Source organism: Orycteropus afer, unplaced genomic scaffold, assembly GCF_000298275.1.
Source record: "Orycteropus afer afer isolate SDZICR_OR568_19922 unplaced genomic scaffold, OryAfe1.0 scaffold00066, whole genome shotgun sequence".
Taxonomy (NCBI): Eukaryota; Metazoa; Chordata; class Mammalia; order Tubulidentata; family Orycteropodidae; genus Orycteropus; species Orycteropus afer.
This window is the reverse complement of record NW_006921653.1, coordinates 6,484,087-6,506,189: the sequence shown is the minus strand read 5'-3', so window position 1 is coordinate 6,506,189 and position 22,103 is coordinate 6,484,087. Positions and strand designations below refer to the sequence as shown.

The following is a 22,103-nucleotide window of genomic DNA, read 5'->3' as shown; positions in this document are numbered from 1 at the left end:
AAAGTATATGTGAACTGCTGTATGAAAAGTGAATTTACTCTGTAAATCTTCACCCAAATCCTAATTTAAAAAAAAAAAAAAAAGGACTAGGGGATGATGTTGCAAGGATTATGAACACCCAGGAGAAATTTCAGGTGATTTCCATACTTGATCTCAACCTCACAATAACCCCTCATTTTATAAACAAGGAAAATGAGGCTCATGCTTGACATGCCCGCCACCCAAGGCAGAAAATACAAGACTAACGTTTTAAAGGAAAAAGGCTTCAGGTAATCTCCATAAACACAGAAAACAGTGACATCATTAGGGCGGTGCCATGTGTGGACTCACCCATCACACTGTCAGAGGGGGTGACACCAAAATGATCTCATGGTCCGCAGCAGCAGCAGTGGTGGCAAGTGTGCTGGTGCCATAGGAAAAGGGGCCACCAAAGCATGTAACTAGGGTTGTTGTCACTCATCATCCAGTGTGGTAACACATCACCACCACCATCCGCCTATCAAGCCCCACCCACAAAGAGTGAGGTGGGGAAAACATGAGTTCCTACAATGAGTGGCACCAACCCTGGTGATGCCACTGTAAAAGAGGAACTTCCCTGGCCACCAGACATATTTCTTCAACACATTGCAGCTATCCACCCAAGTCCCTAAGTACCAAGTCCCCAAACTACCCACTTTTCCTTCTTTCCTAAGCCCCAATTCCTCCTTCATGTCTTTGAGCCAACATAAATGTATGTTTGACCAAGGACACATCAGGGGCTGATGGTAGAGCTGGGATCTGATCACAGGTGTCTGATTCCAGAGCCTGGTGGAGAGGGGGTCTTAAAGCTGACAAACTATAAATTCGAAAATTCTGATTACAGAGCATTTTTATATTCCATTTCAAGCAGATATATATAAGCAAGTATTTCTTTAGCTGTGTGAACAGAAGTGATGTGCTGAACAACCATATAGAGTTAGCTTGTTTACTTTTATTTTTCTCCCTAAAGTATGCGATAAAATTATAATAAAAATAATGTAAGAAAATAGAAATATAATAGTAACATTTATCAAGTCCTTATTATGTTATGAGAAATTACCCAAGATTTGGAAACAAGCAAAGAGATTACTGGGTGTCCTATCAGTGATGTTGTTGTTGTTGTTGTTGTTGTTGTTGTTATGTGCCGTCAAGTCGGATCCGACTCATAGCGACCCCTCCTTGGGTTTCCAAGGCAGTATCACTGTGAAAGTAGATTGTCCAACCTTCCTTCTGAGGAGTGGCTGGTGGGTTTGAACCACCAGCCTTTTGGTTAGCAGTCAAGTGCCTTAGGCACTGCGCTACCAGAGCTCCTATCAGTGAAGTACTGGGTATTATCCAGTAGCCTAGTCCACCTGGAGATTTTGTGATTTTCTAGGATGTGCACCTTTGATTTAAGGAGCTCTGGTGGCATAGTTGGTAAGGCATTGGGCTGCTAATCAGAAGGTCCAAGGTTCAAACTCAACAGCTGCTCAGTGGGAGGAAGATGAGGCAATCTACTTCTGTAAAAGTTTTACAGCCTTAGAAACCCAAAGGAGGTCACTGTGAGTAGAAATGGACTCCATGGCAGAGGGTGTGTACTTCTGATTTACTACTTATATTGACTAGGCTTTCTTACATATTTTGATGTCTGTGAGGCAGGTTCTTTATTATTGAAAATTATTTTACAAAAGAAGAAATGAAAACTTAGGAAGATTAACTTTTCAAAATTATAAGGGAGAAGCCAGGACTCAGCCCCAGATCTGTTTGCTGTAACTCATGCCCTTGACCACTGCACAGGTGCTTCTTTACTGTTTACTCAGTTGAGTAGATAAAGCATGTTCTCGGTACAAAAACTGCTAAGGAAGCCTGCCATTCCTGACTCCAAAGTATGACATGTACCCCAACCAAATGAAATCTGTTGCTGTCCAGTCTTTTCCATCTCATAGTGACCTTACAGGACAGAGGAAAATTGCCCCATAGAGATTCCAAGGCTGTGATCTTTATAGAAGCAGACTGCCATGTCTTTCTCCCGTGGAACAGCTGGTGAGTTAGAACCTCTGAGTTAGCAGCCAAGTGCTTAACCACCAGGGCTCCCCAGAGCACCAACCACTGCCATGGAGTCAGATCTGACTGATAGCGACCCCTCTTTGGGTTTCTGAGGCAGTATCACTAAGGAAGTAGATTGCCCAACCTTCCTTCCAAGGAGTGGCTGGTGGGTTTGAACCGCCAGCCTTCTGGTTAGCAGTCAAGTGCCTTAGGCACTACGCCACCAGAGCTCCTAGTTACTAATTTTTATGTATCCTTCCAGGGATATTATAGGTCCTTTGCCTAGTTACTTTGACATCAGTTTTCCATTTTCTATAATAGAGGAGATAGAGCAGTCTGTTTCCATAGATTACAGCCTTGGAAACCCTAATGAGGCAGTTCTACTCTGTCCTACAGGGTCAATGAGTGTGAATTGACTCGATGGTTTAGTTTGTTTGTTTAACTGTATTACATATTTAACTTGATCTCAATAACTTTTTATTGAGCTCTTACTGTGTTCACCATTAAGCCCTTAACATACTTGATTTCACTTCATAACAAAAATTAGATAGTTATAATTGTTATCTCCATTTTACAGAATTTTTTTTTTTTAATTACTGTTGTTGAAGGATTGTGCTTGATAGCTTTTTTTTTTAAAAATTGTGATTTGGGTGAAAGTTTACAGAGCAAATTCACTTTCCATACAGAAGCTCACATATACCCTGTCTCATGACAGTGACTATAATTTCCCACAATGCAACAGCTCCTCTCCCACTTCCTCCTCATAGTTACCTCTTCCCTGTGTCTTTCCCTCTATCCAGTCCTGCCCCCTGAGTTGTCTCCCAGTGCATTAAAAAACTCAATGCCATCGACTCATCCTGACTCATAGCAACCCCTCCTTGGGTTTCTGAGGCAGTATCCCTGTGGAAGTAGATTGCCCAACCTTCGTTCCAAGGAGTGGCTGGTGGATTTGAACCACCAGCCTTCTGGTTAGCAGTCAAATGCCTTAGGCACTACGCCACCAGAGCTCCCAATATATTGGATAAAATATTTTGAATTTCCATAAATATCAATTCACATGTGAAAAGATATTTTTCAATTTTAAAAAATGTTAGACATTCTTTTTGGTGTGTGTGTGCATGTATTTGGAAGGAAGATTGGGCAATCTATTTCCATAGAGATACCACCTTAGAAACCCAAGGAGGGGTCACTGTGAGTCAGAAAAACGACTCGATGGCAGTGAGTTTGGTTTTTATTTTGAGATGTGTGTGTGTGTATAACAATTTATAAATACTAAGTGTTCTCATTTTTAAATCTTTTAAAAAGGCTTCTTAATTATAATATCCAGAAATTGTGATGTCAAACTTCCTCACAGTTCCTAGAATAATTAATAACTCTGTGTTAAGGAAAATGTTTTTAAACAATTCTGTCAACAATCATTGATTTAGTTGCTTTTGACTGATATGTCTGCTCCACATAGTAGTTGGTTCTTCAAAATAAAGTCTTCAGGGAAGTGCTCCATTGAATAATAGATAAAATAAGGATTTGAATCAAAGGCAATTTCCTCACTTCTGAGAGATAATTTGAGGGATAGTAACTTTAATTTGAACATGATAGTATATCCCCTTTTCAGAGGGTCATATATATTAGCGTATTGTTAAATATTCTTGGAACTACAACAAGAATGAAACCTATTTAACTTTATATAAAGCCAACACTTCCCAAAATTATTAAATTAGCTACCCTTTGGAAATAGAAGTTGCCTATTCTAACTTAATACGTTGACCAACATTTTCATTTCTTGTAACCTAGATTAAATTCATCAATGTTCCTGATAATGAGAGTGACCTTAGGATATCTTAGACACAAAAACTGAGGAAAAAACATTTAAGTAATGAGTAATTTGAAACCTTGGTCATTGGAAACATTCAACATCCAATGTCTTCCACACTCTAGGAAGAAGAAAAGCCATACAGATGGTGGTAGGGGTGGAGGGATGTCCTATCCCTATCAGCTGATATCCTATCTTCAAATAATTCATTGTCTACACCTCTAAGGAACTCATGCCTTGGTTGGAGAGATAAACATAAAAAGATGTGCACTGATGTGTTATAGGCACTGAGATAGATGTGTGTACAGTCCAGATTACCTGGGGTTGAAGGCATGAAGGACAGAGTTGTCAGCTCTACCTGAAGAGGAAGACAAGGTTCACAGGACATACGAGGCTTGAGCTGATCATTGAAAAGTTCCACCAAAAGTACATTTATATATGACATGAAAGGGAATACCAGCTGAAGTGGAATTCCATTATTACATAGATTCGAATCAACTTACAATCAAGGCCTCGCCATGCTCCACCTCTCTCCTTCCCTTCAGTGTATACTATGATGATATTGTAGGAGTTCTGGTAGCATAGTGGCTAAAGCACTTGACTGCTAACCAGAAGGCTGGCGGTTCAAACCCACCAGCCACTCCTCGGAAGGAAGGTTGGGCAATCCTACTTCCGTAGTGATACTGCCTCGGAAACCCAAGGAGGGGTTGCTATGAGTCGGGGCCGACTCCACGGCACATAACAACAACACAACAACATGATGATATTGTTAGTGATATGCGGAAGGGGAAAAGGAAAGTACTGACATTTGACTCAGGTTATCGCATCTAATTTTCACAATAGATCTTTAAGGTAGGTTTTATCTTGCACATTTTATAGAGGCTCTGAGGATACGTTTGCTATTCAGAGTCATCACACGGACCAAAACTGCTGAAATTTGAAGCCTTTGCACTGGGCACTATACCTCCATGTCACTAAAGTAATTGTTGTTTGTTGTTATGTACCGTCCAGTCGGACCCAACTCATAGCGACCCCTCCTTGGGTTTCTGAGGCAGTATCACTACGGAAGCAGGATTGCCCAACCTTCCTTCCGAGGAGTGGCTGGTGGGTTTGAAACCCAAGGAGGGGTCGCTATGAGTATCACTACGGAAGTAGATAGAGGTGACAATTTCCACCTCTATTTTTATTTCCAAAGCTATAAAATATTTCCACCTCTTCTCTAATAAACTGCTTAGAATGGACATTGCAGAAGTTCTTAACATCTCTGGGCCTAAGTTTTCTCCTCTGTCAGAGGGAGTTAGCCTGGGTAGACTCTAGAATTCCTTCTGTCTTCCATATTCTATAATCTTATTTTGATTTTATAATTGAAATTAAAGAAGAAAAATGTTAGTCTGATCTATTTTTACTAATTAATCTTTCATTAAAAATAAATTTTATTAGAAGAACTAGAATTGTTGAGATTGCTTAACTCAAAGAAGAAAAAACTTCCAGAGGGTAGAAGGAGGAGAGAGATGTTATGGCTCTCTTCAGATATATTACAGGCTGCTGCCACATGTAAGAGAGGTGGAATTAATCTTTTTGGCATCAAGGAATGTAACTAGGACCAATGAGGAGAAGTTCTAGACTTCTACTCTTTCTCGTAAGTAGAGGCTGCCTGCCACATGAGATCACACAGTGACATAGCCTCAGTGGAATGATAGGACCAGGAAACGTTTAAGATTGTTTATCCTTGAAGATGTATCCTTCATTGATCCTTTAAAATTTTATCTTTAACAAGGGTAAAAACTATGGTTCAAAGTATCAAACCACAGTCACAGAACTTTAATCATGACTAGGTGAAAAGGATATGTATGAAGGCAAAGAGATTGGCATAAGATGCCAAAATTCATTCTAGGAGACTCCGTAGGCCCTGTCTACTCTGAAGACTGGCTCCACTTTGTATCTTCTCAGTAATCACCATGATCTGCCATGACGAATAAGCTGAGCGTAAGTTCTGGCCCACCTGAGAACCTGGCCGTCTCTCTTGTTCTCTTTCAGATGTTCACCTCCACAATATTTGCTGCGATTGGAGTCTTGGGTGCAGGATACTCATTTGTCATCTCAGCCGTGTCAATTCACAAGGGTCCTATGTGTCTCCTGAACAACAGTACCTGGAACTACCCATTCAGAGATGGGTAAGATTACACTCTGCAGTGACCATGTATCACCACAAGGGGCACCGGCAGACAAAGGGCTCAAGAGAAAACGTAATACAAAACGTCATGTCATCTTCATTATACAAGTCTCATGCATGGTGTTTCTTTGAGGCAGAGCTGGAGTTGGTGTGCAGTGAACTTGAACAAAGTTGGAGCTCTAATAGCCCTTTTAACAGACATCAGGAGAAATCACTGATGAGGGCACCCTCAGTTGACCTATGGGAAGGAGGATACTCATGATGTCACCACTCACATACATACCCACATATTTATTAGCAACAACACAAGGCAACTAATAATATTAGTAGACAGTAGCGGCTTCCATTACAAATCTTATACTAGAAAACAAGAACAATTACTACCTAGGCTCAAAGACTTTCACTCACACCCCAGATTGCCTATGATTAAACAATCGTTTAAGGTAAAAATTTACTGAAAATATCGTAGGTGCTTCATGTGAGTTAATGCTATTAGGACTCATAATGTTGTTGTTGTTATGTGCTATCAAGTTGGACCCGACTCATAGTGACCCCTCCTTGGGTTTCTGAGGAGGTATCACAAGGAGATTGCCCAACCTTCCTTCCGAGGAGTGGCTGGTAGGTTTGAACCCCTAGCCTTCTGGTTAGCAGTCAAGTGCCTTAGGCACTACGCTACCAGAGCTTCCAGACCTCATAATAGCACTTAATATTTCTATGGGTTTTTTTTTTTTTTTTTTTGTAGTTTATAAAGAACTTTCTTTCTTTCTTATTTTTAACAAATTTACAATTTAATCTCTACAGCAACCCCAACAGGTAGTTACTCTCTGCCAACTAAGCTTAATAAGTTTATCTTGTACAAAGTCACACAGCTAGTTGTGGATAGGGGCAAGGCTCAAACTCAAGTTTTCTGATTTCAAATCTTAAACCTTTCACATTACACATGTCTCTGTCCATATTTTTCTGCAATGTCGAGTATAATAGTCAGTAGCTATGTTGTTGTTGCTGTTGTTAGGTGCTGTTGAGTCAGCCTGACTCATAGCAACCCATGAATATCAGGTTGAAACACTGTCCTGCACCATCTTCACACTTCTCGCTATGATGCATGAGCCCATCATTGCAGCCACCATGTCAATCTATGTCATTGAGGGTCTTCCCTTTTTAATGACCCTCTACTTTACCAAGTATGATATCCTTCTCCAGAAACTGGTCCCTTCTAACAGCATGATCAAAGTAGATGAGATGAAGTCTGGCCATACTCTCTTCTAAGGAGCATTCCAGCTGTACTTCTTCCAAGACAGATTTCTTTATTCTTCTGGCAGCGCATGGCATTTTCAGTGTTCTTCACCAACACAATTAATATGCATCAATTTTTCTTCTATCTTCTTTATTCACTGTCCATCTTTCACATGCATATGAGGCTATTGAAAATAACATGGCTTGGGTCAGTCACACCTTAGTTTTCAAAGTGATATCTTTGCTCTTAATACTTTAATTTAAACTTAATTAGAATGAAATAAAATTTAAAATTTTAATTTTTAAAATTGCTCTAGGGTGTTTCAAGTACTCTGAAGCTACATGTGAATCATAGCTACTGAATTGAATGGCACAAATATAGGACAATTCCATCACTGCTGCTGTTAGAGCCAATTGCAACTCATGGCAACCTCATGGGTGCAGAGTAGGATTTTCATAGCTTTTTCAAGGCTATGGCCTTTGGTATCACAGTGCCTAAGGCATCTAACTGCTAACCAGAAAGGTTAGTGGTTCAAACCCACCAGCCACTCTGCGGAAGCAAGACTGGGCAATCTATTTCGGTAAAGATTTACCAGCTCGGAAACCCAATGGGGGTCTCTATGAGTTGGATTGACTCAACGGCAGTGAGTTTGGTTTTGGTTTTGGTTTTGATATGGCCTTTCAGAGGCAGATCACAAGTTCTGTCTTTTGAGGCACCTCTGTGTAGGTTTGAACCACCAAACTTTTGACTAGTAGTCAAATGCTTAACTGTTTGCAGCACCCAGGGACTCCTCCAGCACTACAGACAGTTCTATTGGACAATGCTGCACTGCACTGAAACCTTCAGGAGGGCTTCCAAAACTCCAAACCAAACTCACAGCCATCAGTCAAGCCCATTTCACAATGACCCCTTTTGGATTTCTGAGGCAGTAAATCTTTACAGAAGTAGATTGTCCAGTCTTCATTCCACAAGTGGCTGGCGGGTTTGAACTGTCAACCTTCTGGTTAACCATCAAATGCCTTAGGCACTACACCACCAGAGCTCCTTCCAGAGGGCTTGGACCCTTGTTATTTTGTTAACTATAGTAGCCCTTCTGTCTAACACAAGGACTGGCACATCCTAAGGGGTCAGGAAATATGATTATTAGGTCATCCAGGGATTAGAGGATGGGTACATACTTAAAAAAATAAAATAAAAAATCTATAGGACACCAGTCTATTAACATGAACCTTTATTTATTAGTTTAAAGTGAAAGTCTAAAGAATTTAAGAGCAGACCTCAGACTGGGAAGGTGGAAGGCACTCATTCTGTTGTTTCACAAGTCTTGGTGTGTTCACAGTAAAAGATCCTACTCACCCTACTCCCACAGTTAAACAGGAGCACAGGATCTCTAGTAACCTGATAAAGAATGCAGTGACTGCAAATGTATTTATTTCACTGTGGAAAGCCCCATTATGTTCCAGAGCAATGTTGAAGCTACATTGACTAGGACTTGGCTAGCTTGAGCACAGGGTTCAGTCCTGAGAAGCCTCAGCCATCTCTTGAGATTCTTCCCCTGATGGTTCAATCTGTCCCACATTGAGCTATGAAGCTACAGATTGTATGTTCTCTCAAGGACTTTCTCCCTGTTCTTTCCATCAACAGCATCCGAGCATCATTAAATATCTTTTCTACTTATTCTGCTATGTGAGTGATACTACCCTTTATGAATTTACAATTAATTAGAATAAAACTGTATCCAAAACAAGGGAGGGAGAATGGAAACAAACAGATATCAAGTAACTGCAAAGTAGTCCTAAGGGCTCATATATTCTGACTTTAGAGCCTAACACCCTTCCCTCACACACTCACAACCTGCTTGAGATGCAATGGGACAACACCCAAAGTCAGGAGAGCAAATGCTGGCCTGTGGGCCACCATAAGAAATGCCAACTTGGGGGAAAGACAGGACACTGCTGTTCAAAGTACTCTGTGTTTGCTGTTCTGGCAGAGCAAGATTCCTGTCACATCACAGCCATTTATTAAGCATTGCTCTGTGATAGATGAGCTCATGGGTGTTATTTTCTTTAACTCTCACAACAACTAACCTATCCATTAACACAGGCCAGATCATGGAGGTTTAATAATAGAAACAGAACTGAATAAACCCTGCAGGCAAGCAGGACAGTGCAGAATTCTCCGTCCACCCTCCACTCCTCGCTGGGCTTTGATCAATAAAGGGAGGATGGTTGGATACTAAGACATATGCACTGTGGCTTCAAACTATAATGGGCTCAAAAACTTTCCAGGTTATTTGTAGGATATTCAAGAGTGATTTGACTATTTGTGTTGTATTTTCCATATGCCCTGACTTTAGAATTTAATCCTACCTGAGGTGTAAGTCCACTCTTTGCAAAGCATGAAACAAATCACGATTACTGCAGGAAGGGCAGTAGGGAGGGTGGATCCCGGGAGGGTGGATCCCGCCAAGGTGTGCCTCCCTGTGTCCACGTGCCACCTGGCATACTTTCATCAGCATTCCATTGTTTTCCAGCATCCTGCTTCCTATCTTCTGAGGCAAGAATCCACATTCCATTTTGATCTTATCTCTCACTGCCTGCTCCCACCCTTCCCTCTGCCTCCAGAAGTTTGTTTCAATTTTCTTATAAAAATCACTGAACTTTCTGTTAGGATGGTGTGCTTTAGTTCACAAAGTGCTTTCACCCACAGTGTTTCATTTGATCTACACACAAAGTGTGTGAGATTTTTAACTCTTCCTCAGAGTTAAGATAGCTGAGGGCTAGAGAGGACAAGTGACTTTCAAAAAGGAGAACGATTTCTTAATGACTGAGGCACAAATAGAAGTTTTCTGACTCCAAGTCACAGGTTATTTCTGGAACCCAATATATATTGATTCACCCTATCTCCCTTTTGCCTGGATTCCCATCTAGCTAAGCTTATGGGCCTCGGTGTGCCCTTGTTGCCTACTCTTTTCTATAAATGTGGACTTTCCTTACCCATCAGATCCCATATGAGCATTGCAGCAGACGTTGTTATAGCTGCAAACTAGCACACATGCATGACTGCTTAGTGAGGAGAAAGGGCTAGTAGCTTGTATGAGCCCAAATAAGAGGACTCAAGACAATTGCCACTCTTCCCTTATCACTTAATGGTGGTGGCAGCAGCTTCTCCTTCTCTTCCTCTTCCTCTTTCTTCTTCTGTAATGATAAAGTGCTAAGTGTTTTTACATAATGGTCTCACTTAATCTTCCTAATAAATCTGAGAAGAATTCTTACCCCTGGAGGAGAAAAATCAGATTCTAAAAGATTGACTTTCTCAGAGTTCCACAGTTAGTAATTAGTAAGAGAATTTAAAACAAGTACAGTTGTTGGACCTTACTTTGTGCCAAGGCCTTTGTCAGATATGGGGACAAAGGACAAACATGGGTCCCATTGGATGAGTGCATGGTTAGGGTGACAAAATGGAACAGATTCTCCAATGCAGAATATGATGAAATAGAGGACGGTGAGGGAACCTTCCCTGAGAAGTGCTATGGGCTGGTTTGGAAGGATGAACAGAAGCTTGCCTTTCAGAGAGGGAGGAAAAGCACATATCAGACAGAGTATAGCGTTACTAATAGAGCCACAAAAAGACCCAACATGCTCATAGAATATGTAACTTATGTGAGCTAAGGGAGCAGAAGGAGACACCACCCAATGGGGGTAAGGCTGAGAGGCAGGCTAGACCTATACGACACAGGGAACAGCAGAGCATTTCACTTAGCAGGACATGACATGATCACTTGGGATTGTCAGGTTGATCATACTGGCAGCAATGTGGAATATGAAAAGAACAGTCACTGAGGAGAGAGAAAATCAAGGAGGTTGAAGTAATAATTCATATGAAATAATGAACGAGTTCAAGGCAATGAAATTAGGGCCAGAAAGAGGAAACAAATTCAGTGACTAGACATCTGGGTTGGAATCAGCAGGAGGAGAAACAGAGGATGTCAGTGTTTTAGTTATCTAGTGCTTCTATAACAAATACTGGTAGCATAGTGGCTAAGGCACTTGACTGCTAACCAGAAAGCTGGTGGTTCAAACCCACCAGCCACTCCTCAGAAAGAAGATGGGGCAATCTACTTCCGTAGTGATACTGCCTCGGAAACCCAAGCGGGGGTCACTATGAGTCGGGTCCAACTCAATAGCACATAACAACAACAAACAAAAATAACAATCACCTCAAGTGCATGACTTTCACAAACAGAAATTTACTCTCTCACAGTTCAAAAAGCTAGAAGTCTCAATTCAGGGCACCAGTTCTAGGGGAAGTCTTTCTCTCTCTGTTGGTTCTGGGGGAAGTTCCTTATCTCCTTTGGGCATCTATGGGTCTGGTGTTCCTTGGAGATCTCCATGTGTCCTGGTATCATTCTTCCCCTGGGTCTAGGAAGTTTTCAGTGAAGGGATCCAAAGTGCTCCACTCTCAGCTGTTTTCTCTTGGTGGTACTGAGGGCCCTCTGATCTCTGCTTACTTGTTCAATGTTTAATCTCTTTTATATCTCAAAAGAGATTGACTCAAAATAAACTTCATCCTGAAGATTGTATCCTGCCTCATTAACATAACTGTTTCTCATCCTGCTTCATTAACATCATAGAAGTCAGGATTTACAGCACAAAGGATAATTACATCAGATCACAAAATGGTGGATAACTGCTTAATACTGAGAAATATGGACTAGCCAAGTTGACACATATTTTAGGGTATACAATTCAATCCCTAACAGTCATCAAAGTGGACTCTGAGCTTTCCAGCTTGGAACAGCATACTATAGAATTTAGCTCTGTTTTTCTGAGAAACATTTGTTGCCGATAATATTGGAGGAGCAATGACAGTTAACTTTCTTAGGACAAGAGCCATGTTCAAGTAGCATCCTAGAAAAAAAAAAAAGTAACCTGTGACATCTCAAGATACACCCTCCTGGTTTCCTTTGAAGTAGAACCTCCTTCCCCTTCCAAGGTCTTCCTTTCTGAGACAATCGGCCCCTTCTCCGTTTTGACTTCTACTTTGACCCTGAGCTGCTGAAAGGGAAGCAGCTTGCTCAGGGCGTCAGGATAGCTGTGGGAGGGAAAATCAGAGGAAGAGCCAAGGAAGTTCAACAGTGTGAGAGTGACACAGCCAAGCACCACAGGTCATGCTGTGGCCCTCCCTGCTCCCTGGGGAAAGAGTTCAGGGGTGAAGAGAAGACTCTGAGGACAGTAGTTTGGACACAAATACACAGAACTGAATGCAAAATGTTTCGCCTGCACTTTCAAGTGAGAAAACCTGCATTTGCACTTCAAAGATGACTTATTAGCAACAACTCCCATGAGTATCTGTGAACCTATTCCCAACAGCTGGAAGCCACACTGATAGGATGAGATTGGATTATGCATGTTCTCCCAGCTTTCATGAAGCAGGAAACACCACAAGTGTTTGGAATCAGCTTTGCCCTTAGTCTGACTTAGGGTCCAGTCACACCTCTGCCACATACAGAGGTAGAATACTGGACAAGGCATTCATCTCTCAGACTCTTCATCTGTGAAATGGAGGTAACAGCAATATCTACTCAAAAGTTCAGATGAGAGTTAAATAATATGATGTATATAAAGCACTTAACACAAATCCCATTATATACTACTTAATGAACATTAGCTTTATTAATGTTTTTTTATTAATAGAATTCATCATTATGAATTAAAACTTCCTAGAATGTTGTGTTTTTGTAATGATTTTGTACTTTATTTTCAGTCCTTTCAACCAGTCACAAGAAGGTTCAAGGAGAATAATCTCTTTATTGTGGTAAAGGTAGACCCTGATCAACATACTATTATATGTGTATTGCAAAAATAAAATTTCATAAATCATATATTGAGAATACCAACCAAAAAAAAAAAAAAAAAACCCACTGCCATCAAGTTGATTCTGACTCACAGCAACCCCATTGGGTTTCCAAGGCATTGAATCTTTACAGAAGTAGATTGTCCCATCTTCCTTCCACAGAGCAGCTGGTGGTTTTGAACTGGCAACCTTCTGGTTAGCAGTCAAATGCCTTAGGCATTGCACCACCAGAGCTCCTTATTAAGAGAATATAATTACTCAATAGGGGCCATTTGTGTAAAGGTTAAGAGCGATGACTAGAGTCACATAGACCTGAGATCAAATCTGAGCACTTCCATTCACTAGCATCTATTTCTTAATCTGGAAATGTGTTGTTCCATAAATATTTACTGAAGGCTACCCTATACTAGGAATTGTTCAAGGAAAGTATCACCTACTAGTAAAAATAGAAAAAGATGATGTTTGTAAAGTACCCAGCCCAGTGCCTGGCTCATTCAAAACAAACAAACACCCTGCCACTGAGTCAGTTTTGACTCATAGTGACCACCATTGGGTTTCTGAGGCTATAAATCTTTACAGAAGTAGATCTCCCCCACCATCTTCCTTCTGTGGAGCAGCTGGTGGGTTTGAACTGCTAACCCTTTGGTTACCAGCCAAATACCTTATACACTATACCACCAGAGCTCCTTTACTCATTCCAGGACCCAGTAAGTGATGTTGTTGTTAGGTACTATTGAGTCAATTATAACTCTAGTGGCCCCATGGTCCACCCCATAGGATTTCCTAAGCTGTAATTTTTATAAAAGCAGATCACCAGATCTTTCTGCCACAGAGCCGCTGGTGGATTTGAACAGCTGATCTTCTAGTTAGCAGCCAAGCATTTAACCATTGCTGCTGCTATTTATTGAACACCTCTGTGCTGGCACTGGGACAAAGATGGATCGAACATGATCTCTGCCCTTATAAATTTACAGTCCTGAAAAGATGATAGACAGGTGGACATAGTGCTGTGAATGAGTGAGAAATACAGGGTACTAGGATGAGCAGAAGGAGTACCAAACCCAGACTGAGGGCAGGAGGAGCATCCAGGAGGTCCTCCCAGAAGAGGTGGCACCTGAATTAGCCAGGCAAAGTGGGTCAGGCAAAGCACTTGGGCTCCCTTGTGCCTTTCTTCAGCTACCTTGGTTGTTAGGAAAGAAGTCAATTTTGTGAGATCTATGGTTTCCTACTCCATTGTTGATGTGAGGGGGACACCATGAGTTGTCATCAACTCTACAACAACAGATTTTTGTTTTTTGGGCTTTTTTCTTTTTCTTTCTTTTCTCCTTTATTTTATTTTTGATTGATACAATTACTGCAGCTCAGGTGGAAATGCCCTTAACAATAATTGGAGGCTTCAAAAAGCCAGTTAAATGAGTTTTAACTTCCTCAGCTCTCCTTCCTCAGAAAAACTGGAATTATGATTAGCTAACAGGTCCATAAAAATTATGGCTCCCTCTCAACTCAGGATTGGCATATTCAACACAGCAACTTACTGCATGGTCAATACAACCTTTCTTTGCTGGAATCTCTGAGACTCTCAGAACTGATGCCTTCCCCTGAAAGTTTAGGGAGAGAGAAGAGGGACCTGGAAATGGCTATCTGGGGTGCTTTGTGAGGGTGAGGCAGCATGAGGAGTGGCCCAGAGAAGATACTCCCCAGGCACACACAAAAAAACAAACTTACTGCCCTCGAGCATCTGACTTACAGCGACCTCCCCTTGGGCTTGGGGGCGGTATCGCTATGGAAGTAGATTGCCCCACTAACCGCCAGCCTTCCGGTTAGCAGTCAAATGCCTTAGGCACTACACCACCAGACAGTCAGTCCCCAGTTACGTGAGCATCTGACTTAGAGGCAATTCCTACTTGCCCTTCAATGTTATATAAATTTTCCCTCACTTTGAAATGATGGAACCAACCCTACTTACAACAAATTCTTCATTGCAATCACCTTCATTTGCTGCATGTGCAGCTTTTTAATCATTGAAAAGGATTCGAGCCTTTTCCTGCCCTAAAAACCCACTGTCATCTAGTAGATTCAAGGAGCTCTGGTAGCATAGTGCCTAAGGCATTTGACTGCTAACCAGAAGGCTGGCTGTTCAAACCCACCAGCCACTCCTCGGAAGGCAGGTTGGGCAATCTACTTCCGTAGTGATACTGTCTCTGAAACCCAAGGAGGGGTCACTATGAGTCGGGTACGACTCTATGGCACATAAAAACAATCTAGTAGATTCAGTTCAGAGATCCCCACGGGGTTTCCAGGCTGTAAACCTCTACGGAGGTCGATTGCTTCATCTTTCTCCTGCAGAGAAGGTGGTGGATTAGAACCACCAACCTTTTGATTAGCAGGCCAATGCCCTACCCACAGCGCCACCAAAGCTCCTTTTCCTGAATTAAAGTAAGGCTAAATAAGAACCATATGCACCTGATCTGACTTACCAACAAATTCTTAAAGACAACAGTACTGAACATTATCTCCTCACTAACCCGAGTTGTTGTTGTTGTTGTTGTTATGTGCTGTCGAGTCAGCCCTGACTCATAGCGACCCCTCCTTGGGTTTCCGAGGCAGTATCACTACGGAAGTAGATTGCCCAACCTTCCTTCAGAGGAGTGGCTGGTGGGTTTGAACCGCCAGCCTTCTGGTGAGCAGTCAAGTGCCTTAGGCACTATGCTACCACTGCCTGTAAATTGCCCTGTGAGTGTTTCATCAACTTCACCACCAGGTGGTGGTGTTGTTCCAGTATGCAAACTCCCCAGAAGAGGGAAAGAACTCAGGAGAGCCAATTGCTTCATCTGAAGACTCATTTATAAAGTATGCGTAGAAAATATTGTAAAAGGAGCCCTGGAGTGTAGTGGTTTAATCATTTGATTGCTACCCAGAGGGTCAGCAGTTCAACCCACCAGCTGCTATGCGGAGGAAAGATGAGACAGTCTGCTTGCTTAAAGGTTTACAGCCTTGGAAACCGTGGGGGTCACCGAGTCTGAATCAACACGATGGCAGTGAGTTTGGTTTGGTTTTGGAGAAAAACTGTATCTTTGTATATCCTCTTATAAAAAGCTAGTTTGTAAGTTGTAAAGATCCAAAGGACTACATGGGAAAATGCAGAATAGAAAAATGGGGTGCTTAATGTGAGAGCTCCTGTGTCATAGTGCCTAAGGCATTTGACTACTAACCAGAGGGCTGGTGGTTCAAACCCACCTGCCACTCCCCTGATGGAAGATTGGGCAATATACTTCAGTAGAGATACTGCAGAAACCCAGGGAGGGGTCTCTATGAGTCAGAACTGACTCCAGGGCAGTGAGTTTGGTTCTTGGTATTCCTTTCTTAAGGAGTTCTGGTGGCATAATGCCTAAGGGATATGACTGCTAACCAGAAGCCTGGTGGTTCAAACCTACCAGCCACTCCTAGGAAGGAAGATTGGGCAATTTACTACTGTAGAGATACTGTCTCAGGAAACCCAAGGAGGGGTCGCCATGAGTCAGAAAGCACTCCATGGCAGTGAGTCTGGTTTTTTGGTTTACTGTTGAAAAAAAAAAAAAAGTACTGAAAAGAAGATTGATGCAATAACGGAGTCTCTAAGTAGTGCAATGATTAACTTGCTCAGCAGCTAATCAAAAGTTTGGAGATTCAAATCTATCCAGAGGCACCTAGGAAGAAAGGCCTGGCTATCTACTTCTGAAAAATTAGTCCTTGACTAATTAGATTCCTGTGGAACACAGTTTACCTCTGACATTCATGGGTTGCCAGGCATCTTAGTTGATTTGATCACAACTGTTTTCCTGCAGTAATGCATAAGGTGCACTATCTCAGTAAACTCTCACAATAGTGAAGTGGCACTCTCTTAGGTAATTTTATAGATGAAGAAACAGATAGTAAGGAAGATTCAGTAGTGTGTATTAGGAGCACACAGCTACTAACAGGATTTCATACAACTGAACCAATAAATCAACATCATGACAAACAGAGAAAAGAAAAAAGTTGTCAAGGCTTTCATTTTACTTGGATCCACAATCAATGCCCTGGGAAGCAGCAGTCAAGGAATCAAATGATGTATTGCATTCACGAATCTGCTGCAAAAGACCTCTTCAAAGTGTTAAAAGTAAAGATGTCAGCTAGAGGACTAAGGTGCACCTGACCCAAGCCATAGTACTTTCAATCTCCTCATATGCATGTGAAAGCTAGACAATGAATAAGGAAGGTTGAAGAACTGGTGTCTCTGAATTATGGTGTTGGTAAAGAATATTTAATGTATATGGACTTCCAGAACAAACACACTTGTGATGGAAGGAATACAGCCCGAATGCTCCTTAGAAGGGAGAGTGGTGAGACTTCATCTCACATACATTGAACATGTTATCAGGAGGAACCAGTCCCTGAAAAAGGACATCATGCTTGGTTGAGGATCAGCAAAAAAGGGGAAGACCCTCAGTGAGTTGGATTGATATAGTAGCTGCAACAATGGGCTCAAACATAGCCCATTGTTTGATGGTGAGCTGGGCAGTGTTTCATATTGTTGTAAATAAGATCACTATGAGTCAGAACCAACTCTGTGGCACCTAATAACAAGAGTAGTGCTTGGATTCAAACCCAGGTTCATCTGAATCCAAAATACCAGGCTCTCTAACTGAGTACACTCTTTAATGGTTAGAGTACACTGTTCAGGTTAAGTAAAATAATAATAATATTAGCACTTATTGAGGACTTACTATATGCTAGACACTAAGTATTTTACTCTTATTAACTAACTTAATTCTCACAATAACCCTTGACATAGGCAAATAGTATTATTCCCACTTTATAGGTTAGGATGCAGTGTCTTTCCACAAGGCCACACAGCTGAGCTGGGCTTGGATCTAGTCTGGCTCCAGAATCTGTTCCCTTATTGAGAGGTGAATAAACAATGCTTTAGTTTTAACTCAAGAGCGAGATGCTCAGTCCTTTCTTTATTCTTCATGCTCTGTTAAACCCCAGAGCATCTCCCATCATTTCAGAGAATGTTCAAAATCTTAGTATAGACTGTATTTAATTAAGTAAATATGTACTGATGCATGAAGAATTTATCAGAAATCAGATGCTCAGAGGTCATCACCGAGATCTAAAAATAATAAGATAGGTGCTAATTCGGTAACCAGATGAGAGTTTCCCAACAAAGCCTGAAAGGATGGAGGAAGCATAAAGGAAGAAAGAGGGAAAGGCCGGTGTGTAGGTCTAAGAATGTGAGAAGGAATTTTGTTAATCTATAGGATAGTACTCACTTTGCTCTTGTTTTTTTCCTCAAAGATAACATGCTTCTCATTTCTCCTTCAGGGCACAATGCCCTTTATATAGCAGTAGACAGATGTTTTTCCTTATCTGTTATAAGGTACATTTCTTTCTTTTAAAGTTAATTAATACAATAGTTTTGCAGGTGGAATCCCTACATATGAACAAAAATACAGTTGAGTCAAATTCACAATTTGGCTAAAATTAGGCCTTAACTACATGGCATGATTGTACTTGCCATGGCTTCAGATGGCTGCTAGACTTGACAAGGAATTTGTCTAAAGTCAAAATGGCCTTTAATGACAATAGCTGGACTAGAGACAGTGAACGGTTGTGAGATTCTTCTGCTTACCCCACCATAGATTGTGAATTTATCCATCTCTCTCAGATCACAAACACTGTCCTGCCACTACCAGCTGTGCGGTCTGGAGTAAGTCACGTATTCTCTCTGTGCCTCAATTTCCTCATTTGTGAAATGTCAGTAAAGAGCCATAAGGTTTCTATGAGGAACAAATTAGCTAATATGTGTAAAGTGTTCAGAACAAGGTCTGGCACATAGAATGTACTCAATAAAAATATTAGGTATTACTTTTAAAATTCTTTGTACAGGGTATATTTTCTCATGAGCAGTCTCTGGGTGATGCAAATGGTTAATGAACTCAACTCCTAACTGAAAAGCTGGAGATTCGAGTCTACTCAGAGACACCTAAGAAGAAAGGGCTGGTGACCTACTTCTGAAAAATTACCCACTGAAAGAAAATCTTATGAGGAAGCACAGTTCTACTCTGACACACATGAGGTCACTGTGAGTCCGAACTAGCTCCCCAGCAACTGGTGACTGGTTATTTTTCCATGGGGTTCATATTCTGGATGGAAAGTATTACACAAGAAAAACTGTCATGATGCATGATGACTATCTAATCTAGAATGTGATTTTTTTTTTTTTTTTTTCTACAAATGTTCCCTTTTGCCCTTATGTCACTGACAGGGATTACCTCAGTGACCAGGACTTATGGAAAAAGTGCGTGGGACCTGCCGATGTAGTACCCTGGCATCTGACCCTCTTCTCCATCCTGCTGGTGGTCGGGGCAATCCAGATGGTCCTCTGTGCCATCCAAGTGGTCAATGGCCTCCTGGGGACGCTCTGTGGTGACTGCCAGTGTTGCGGCTGCTGTGGGGTAAGTTGAGGTCCTCAGTGGTAATTCTCGGCATGTAGGAGGCCAAGTCTGGCCATCAGCAGTGAGGGGCTGAGCGTGCAGTTACCTGCAGAGAAACCAGGCACAGGCCAGACATCCAGGTAGCCCACTCCACCAACTCATGGAAAAGCAGTATTACGTTGCTGGAACCCATCACCTCTACTCTTTGTGCATGTTATCATGTTGAAGTTGACCAAAGTTAACCAAAACTATCAGCCTCGCATCCAGTTAGCCATAAAAAAACAAACCAAACTCACTGCCATGGAAAACAAAGGACTCTATATACATTAGAAATTTACAGTGATGCTTGCATGACAATCCATAGAAGGGGAGCATTTGCCATATGGACATATTGTCAGCAATAATGCATTAAGGTCTGAAATGCTCTGTTTCCAAAATTGAACTGAAACAAGTAACATAAGGAACACACTTCAGGATATTTTCTTTTCCATGGAAAATTTCCTCAAGTGAACAAAACACACCTATACCTAAAACCAGTATTTTGGTGAGATTTCTGATATAGAAGAGAAAATTGGTTCTTATGTCGGGGGAAAAAATCACTGAGGATGTAGTTTCCAAATATGATTGTAAAATTCAACCAATCAAAACAAAATTCACTGCCATCGAGTCGGATCCAACTCATAGAGACACCTCCTTGGGTTTCCAAGGCAGTATTTCTACGGAAGTAGATTGCCCAATCTTCCTTCCAAGGAGTGTCTGGTGGGTTTGAACTGCCAGCCTTCTGGTTAGCAGTCAAGTGCCTTAGGCACTACATCACCAGAGCTCTCTAAAATATCAACAATAACAATATTAAAAAAAAATAAAAATAAACTCATGGGCAATAAAAGTCTGATTATTTCAACTAGTGACCAAATCAGGTCAGGTCAGGCAATTATTCATGTACACAAACCAAGTTGTTAAAAGGCACAGATTGATGTATGGGAGAAAAAAAGTCAAACTAAACTAGAAGTTCTTTAACTGGTAAATTGTGTAAGCAGATGTAAATAAGGGTCTATGTACTTAATGTAATATGCCAAAATTTTAAATGATTCAAACCATTTTTTTAAATTTCTAATAAGCATAATATTTATTAAAACAACCAAACCCACTGCATTGAGTTGATTCTGACTCATAGCAACCCCATAGAGTTTCCAAGACTATAAATCTTTTTAGAAGCAGATTATCTCATCCTCCTCCTGCAGAATGGCTGGTAAGTTTGAACTATAGACCAGCCAAATGCTTTAGCCACTGCACAACCAGAACTCCTCATTATTTTTATATAATTATTATATTTCTATAATATAATAAAAATATAAATGTCGGAGGGGTCACTATGAGTCAGGGCTGACTTGATGGCACATAACAACAACAACAACAACATATATAAAATTATATTTATATAGCTCAAAAATTAAATATGTATATGTGTATAACAAGACTTTATTATTTTTATTTCCTCCATCTAAAATGAAAGTTTTTTTAAGACGATAATAATATTGAAAATGGTTATGAGATAGTATTATTTGAAAAGAGTAGGATACAAAAATTTTATATATAATATGTTGTGGTGGTAGTTCATTGCTGTTGAGTTGTATAGAAAAAAGCAAAACCAAACTCACTGCCATCAAGTCAGATCCAACTCATAGCGACCCCTCCTTGGGTTTCCAAGGCAGTATCACTATGGAAGTAGATTGCCCAACCTTCCTTCTGAGAACTGGCTGGTGGGTTTGAACTGCCAACCTTTTGGTTAGCAGTCAAATGTCTTAGGGACTGTACCACCAGAGCTCCTACATACAATTATATAAATAAGAAAAAAAAATACAGTTAATAGAAAAAGGATCTAAAGAAAATCAAACCAAAATGTTACATGATAGTTATTTCTGAGCAAAGGGACTTCTATATTTTCTCTTTCTTCTAACCCACATTATTGAAAAATTAATCATCATATGTTACTTTTAAAATATATAAATGAAAAACCCCAAGAAGATCAACTGTAAAATGCATTTATCACAAATAAAAAAAAGAAATTCACTGGCTGTTGAGTTTTTGTTCTATAAGCTTTCAGTGGAGAAGCTCAATATCTTCAGCCAAAACAAGGCCAGGAGCTGACTGTGGAACAGACCATCAACTGCTTATATGTAAGTTTAAATTCAAGCTGAAGACAATTAAAACAAGTTCACAAGAGCCAACATATGACCTTGATTATATCCCACCTGAATTTAGAGACCATCTGAAGAATAGATTTTATTCATTGCACACCAATGACTGAAAACCAGATGAATTCTGGGATGACATCAAGAGCATCATCCATGAAGAAAGCAAAAGGTCATTAAAAAGACAGGAAAGATACAAAACATTGTTCCACCTCCTACTTTGGCAAGTAGCGACTAGGATCTTAAAAGCTAGCAAGCTGCCATCTAGATGCAACGATGGGTCTCTCCTTGTCCAGAGCAAAGAAGAATGAAGAAAACCAAAATTAATGGAAACAAT

At 40.8% G+C, this 22,103-nt stretch overlaps 1 protein-coding gene across 1 annotated transcript in view; it reads left to right on the top strand.

Moving 5' to 3' along the window:
- Positions 1-22,103, top strand: part of TM4SF4 (transmembrane 4 L six family member 4) — a 34,609-nt gene that overhangs the window by 7,818 nt on the left and 4,688 nt on the right. Inside the window, exons 3-4 of the mRNA XM_007940186.1 lie at positions 5,891-6,027; positions 19,406-19,595. Of these exons, the coding sequence (XP_007938377.1) occupies positions 5,891-6,027; positions 19,406-19,595 (327 nt within the window). The remainder of the gene's footprint in view (positions 1-5,890; positions 6,028-19,405; positions 19,596-22,103) is intronic.